Source organism: Rattus norvegicus, chromosome 19 (genome assembly GCF_036323735.1).
Source record: "Rattus norvegicus strain BN/NHsdMcwi chromosome 19, GRCr8, whole genome shotgun sequence".
Taxonomy (NCBI): domain Eukaryota; kingdom Metazoa; phylum Chordata; class Mammalia; order Rodentia; family Muridae; genus Rattus; species Rattus norvegicus.
The window spans coordinates 26,994,667-27,000,320 of NC_086037.1; the positions used below are offsets into that span (position 1 = coordinate 26,994,667).

Here is a 5,654-nt window from a genome sequence, read left to right on the forward strand (position 1 = left end):
GGTGCACACAGTCAATAAGGAATGTGTGTTGTAGACTGATATAGACTAGGATGAGCAGAACACATGACAGCATGGATACAGTATGTCAGTGATTACATCATAAAGTGTGTGTCCATAAAAAAGGTCAAATTATCCACAAAAAGACACTATCACCCTGTGTACACCTTGGTGGCTTTGAATTCCCTATTTACCCATGCTGCCTGGACCATGCAAAGATCCATATCTAGCTGTCAGTTCTAAGTCTACAGGAGGGGAAAGGACCCTTGAATAAGATGGTCTTAAGAGTCAAGAGTTACAAATCAATTTTTATTCATAAGGAATACAATTTACAAAAAACAGGCATAAAATGAACAACTAAAATGGTATAAAAAATGAAAAACAGTAACAAGAATATATAAGTATGAAATAACAAAAAGAAAACTTCAATGAAAATCATAACCAAAAACATTTCTTAACAGCATTTTCTTAATGAACATTTAGAAACACAGTTGTAGTGCTGTTTCTCCTCTAGGACAAGACGTCAAGGCAGTCCCCTCAGATGTCTCTCAAATGGTGTTGTCCGTATGAGAAAGGAGAAGGACCTCAACCAGACAGGCTGGCATACGGATACATAAATTTAGGGTCTCTATACATTGAGGAAATTATCTGAGAAGAAGAATATTCCCCCAAAAAGTCTTTGACTGTGAGGATTGTCGTCAAAGGGAACTCCTGAGGAAGAAACTCACTCTTCAGGGGGCTGTCTTCCTGGGATCCGTCCTATGCCATGTCTCCTGCAGTTTCTGAGACCTGGGAGGAGAAGGCAGCTATTGAGACACTGATTTGGTGGGGACATGCATACCAGCTGTCAAGTTGCTGCCTTCTGTCCCCTCAGCTGCATTGGACAGACAGCACTGATCTTTTCACTGAAATCATTGCTGATATCTCTGCAGGCTGGGAACATCACCAGCAACCCTCACAATACTGTGGGAGAACAAGCTGCTCCTCAGACTCTACCAGTGCAAACCAAGAATGGGGAAATAGGGAGAGACCTAATTGGGGTGCAGGAAGAAAGGAGAAGGCCACATGATACCCAGATGAAAGCCAATGACCAGGACTCATTTGCCATTTGCATTTGGTTCTTATCCCTACAAGGTGCTTCCAACCATCACATGACCCCTGTATGACCTTTGTCACACGACCAAGAACTCGTTCAAAACTCTTCATAGCATCCAATCTGTAATAGGGAGATGCAGTCATGTGATATGTTATTCCTCTGTCACCATTTCTGGACTGCAGTTTCAAAAAGGGCAGAGAAGTATAATTGCCAATAATTCAGTTTCTGAAGAGTGGTTAACTTCCCAGAATACTTGTGCATAGACAGAGCAATGAATAACTCTATCACATGAGGTGGGTGACTGACTGGGTGTGGGGAGATTAGAAAGATGATAGGGGAAGGAAAGATGTATCCAATAGGCAAATGGTATCAGACATTGTTAATCTGACTCAGCTGCTTGTTCCTACCACATTTTGCTGGGTCTGGAGGTTGCTGGCCTTCTCCTGTTCGTCTTCATCCTTCGGGTTCAACTCAAACAAATATCGCTGTAACTCCTTGCTCTCCTGCTTCAATGTGACCAACTTCTTCTTCATACATGCCTGGTCCATCAGGAGCCGGCTGTGCAGGTTGCTGGAAACACACTCTGCATAGTAAGATCCTGAGGCCTCTTCCTCCCATTCCAACTGCCAAATCCCACAAACTCCACCAGGACCCAGATACCCATAAAGACTTCATAGAATACATCTCCATACATGTAAGGCTGCTGCACAAACAGCAAATGGCCAATCCAGGGAAGAATAAATTGTTTCTGTGACCCAAGCACCAATAAGAGTCCATGTCTGTCCAAAAGAACAAGGGATCTACAACTACCCATGAGAGCCCAATGCATCGGGACAGCATCAATTAGTAGGCAGCAAATAACCACAAGAGGACAGTATGACCAAGGGAGGTCATGCAAACCATGTGGTCCACACATTGAGCTTTGTTAAACCTGGTATGACCCCAGAGCCGCAGGTTGGCCTAATAACACTCTGATGCCTGAATCTGTGTAGTTCTATCCAGAGCCTTGTAAAGATGCATAGACACTGTGGTGAGAAGTCACAGTCTCTTAAAGAACTGAAACTGAGTCCAAAAGACCCACAGCACAGTGATATTTAAACAGCAGAAGACATGGACCCAGAGCTGCAGGCTCTCCAGTCCAGAACAAAGAGAGGCAGCAATGGCCATTCCACAAGTGAGGGGCCCTTCTGACCAGTACTTACCGATAGAAGTTAATCTCCTTCTTGAGCTCCTGAAATTTCTCACGATGTTCAATGTTCTTTGTGTCTAAGTTGTGCAGTAATGACATGACCTCTTTCTCCTTTATCTTCAAGTTTTCATAAAATGGATTTGGCCTGAAGTAGGGGCTGGCCCCAGGAAGATAGAACCCAATGAACATCGAGGTTTAGGATTATATGAACTCAGGCTGTGTCCTGTACTACCCCAGTCCTGGAAGGACACTTTCTGAATTCAACATATTTGAATTCTTCAGCTTCAGAAACTTGGAATTGTGTGCCCAGGACCACAGAAGCTAAGCACCCAGATAAAGGGTTCCCTGGCTCACTTTTTTCAATCAGGAGGGCTGGATCTGCATTCAAACCTGTTATGCTGTCAAGAGCCTAGGCCACAGAGCTTACCCAACCACACACAAACACACACACACACACACACACACACACACACACACACACACACACACATCCAGAAACCTCTGATTTCATTTTTCCTGTTTTGACAAGTGGAATGCTACAAGCCGAATAACTAATATTCTAGAGGCAGACAGTACACATAATTCTGGAGATGAGACCAGATACTGCCACAAACTTATAATCTGCTCAAGGCATACAAATGTATAGACAAATGTGACCACACAGGCAGAGAACTGTACTGTTGAAAGTGGGGCTTCCAAAATAAAGTACTTACACCTCCATGAAACTATTATACAGGTATATCCTGAGGTCAAAAAACAGACCCCTAAATTCCAACGGTGGAGGGACACAGAAACATATAAAAGTTGTGCATATGCATGCAGACCTGTGCACATACAGACACACAAACTGGGACACACCCACAAGAAAAGAAAATTAAACAGACTCAGAGAATGAGAAAGAGAGACAAATATGGAAAGAGCACAATGAGAATCAGTAGAAATGTATGCACCATTAATGTCTCAGAGTTTAAGGCACACAGACAAGAAGGAACAGGCCTGACCCTCAGGCCTTCTAGGTAAGCATGGAGATGAACAATGTGGGACCTGTCACCTAAGGGTGCTGCCATGAGATGATAGCATTCAGTCACCTTCCTAGCAAGTACAAACACTCTCCACAAACTCACAGCACCTAGAACCTTGCAAAGCTACCACCTGTCAAGGGCTTTCCAATTGTACACTGGGAACTCATGCTCCAGTGACTTTATCCCTGAATTCTTCACTCAGATCACAAGTTCAGATTTTCAACAGGCAGAATCAGAGAGTTCATTTTCAATCTCACTCCTCAGTAAGGGTCAGGTTCTGAATCTCCTCTCTATGGGAGATGAGGTTTAGAACAAGGTCGTTTGTTTGGAGCAATGCATACCTCTTGTTCATGGATCCACCTGTCACATAAAGGAGGCGATCTGTCAGCTCATTTCTCTCCTTGGTAGTTAGCTCCAGTTCTCTATTCAGCCTCTCCTCTTCCTCGTTGGCCTGCACCTTGTTTAGGATATTTTCAGGGGATGATGTCTGTCTGCAGGCCTCTGTAGGTAGAAGAACACAAGTGAACCCGCATGGGGTCAATGCATAGAGCATACACAGACTACAGTGAGGTCCAAACAGGAGAACATGCTTGGAAGCCAGTGTCACTGCAAGGAGTTTGGTCTATGTGTAAGAGGCATCCTAAGTGGATCACAGTTCCCCCACTACTATATAGAGACCAAGAGATGTAAGCAGCCAGGTGTTCCCTATGCCCACCCACACAGGCTTACAAGTACCAGAGAGATGCCTTCTCCACGATTATTATCAGGTACGCAGGCTACAACCTGGTTTCAGGACCCTCACCCCTCTGGTTTCAGAAGTCAGATCATCAATTCAGCATCCACAATGACTTGATTGATCAGGGATACTCAGATATCCTACACTGTTACTCTAGTCCAATAACTTTGCATTAAAAAGTCATGTAGGGGGAGGGCATGGTCAACAGACATATTAATTCCCCCTACTGAAATGACAAATGCCCCAGAAGTGCCAATAGGTTACAGGCTCTTTCTCTACCTGCTCCATATAGTTTGGCTACTGTAGAAAAATATCTGCCACACAGAACCTCTAATATATGAAGGTAAGATTGGCCCCGTCAGCCAGAGGTAGTCAGAGGAGTTCTAAGAATATAAGGTCATGGCCAGGAGCACAGTTCTCTCCCTCTTACTTCTGTCAGATAGTCACTGAATTTAAAGAAGCAATGAAAGTGAAGTACATTGATGCCCTGTTTAATTCAGAAAAGTTATACCCTCCATGACTCCTGGTGGTGTTATAATATCAATTTAACATACCGAATGCACTGTAAAAGTAAAGACTAGAAGTTCACCCAATAATAGCAGAGGCAGTGCCATATCCTCCATGTGGTTATGGAGAAACTAATGATGTGAAAACCTTGACTTTCAGGAATTGTGATAATCATGGAATTCAATATCTGTGGAGATGTTCCAGTGGTTGTGGCCCATTACTAAAACGGCCAGCGGAAGACCCACACACACACCCCTGACAGGAAGCTCAACATACACTGCCCAGAACTTACTCCACATTCCCCATGTCCTGTGTCCATCATTACCTTTAGGTTTCGTTTGCTTCACTCTAGACTCTTCTCTATCAACATCAACTCTCCCAAAGCGCCTACAAAGACGGGCAAACATGTCTGTGGATATATCCTTTGGACACTAAGAGAAAAAGTAGGGAATTGGTTGTCACAACGATACTGGTGACATCACAGGGATTCCAAGAAGTCTCTAGGAGACAATAGAATGTCCACGAAGGGTCTGCTGATGTCACGGAGAACAGACTTTGCCTCCCTGCTAATGTTCTCCCTGTACTGAGCAATAGCTGATGGACCCTTTTCAGGGGACTTCCCTGTGGCAGTATCAAATAAATTCAGACGTATCTGAATTACACCAGACTTCTCAACAGAGATTCTAAAAGTCAGTAAATCTTGGGCAGATGTAATGCAGACACAGGCTCCTATATCCAGCATAATCCTCAATCACCATAAAAGGAGGAACCAGGATATTTCATGACAAAACCAAATTTAAACAATTCTTTTCTGTAAGAAAGCACAACAGAGGCTAATAGGAGGAAAACTCCAAGACAATGAACTAAACTATACCCAAGAAAAACCAAGAAATTAATCTTCTCTCAATAATTTAAAAAAAAGAGAAGCACACAAACATAATTTCACCTATAACCAGAAAAAGAAGAGAATGCAGCAATCATTGGCTTTAATATCTGAACAGATCTTCTTTCCCTAATCCCCAAGCTCCCAGGGGCCAAACTGCCAGCCAAAGTGTATGCAAGGATGCTCTATGGTTCAAGGTGAGGCCTGTGGCCAACAAATGGAGA

At 43.5% G+C, this 5,654-nt stretch overlaps 1 protein-coding gene across 1 annotated transcript; it reads right to left on the bottom strand.

Moving 5' to 3' along the window:
• Positions 1 to 286: 286 nt before the first annotated feature.
• On the bottom strand, positions 287 to 5,024 carry LOC134483479 (disks large homolog 5-like). Its single transcript, XM_063278734.1, has 5 exons — positions 4,873 to 5,024; positions 3,646 to 3,805; positions 2,296 to 2,439; positions 1,501 to 1,663; positions 287 to 786 (listed from the first exon to the last, which is right to left on the bottom strand). Exons 1-5 carry the CDS (start codon positions 4,952 to 4,954, stop codon positions 757 to 759), a joined length of 579 nt encoding a protein of 192 aa, XP_063134804.1. The 5' UTR covers positions 4,955 to 5,024; the 3' UTR covers positions 287 to 756.
• Between the last annotated feature and the right edge of the window lie 630 nt (positions 5,025 to 5,654).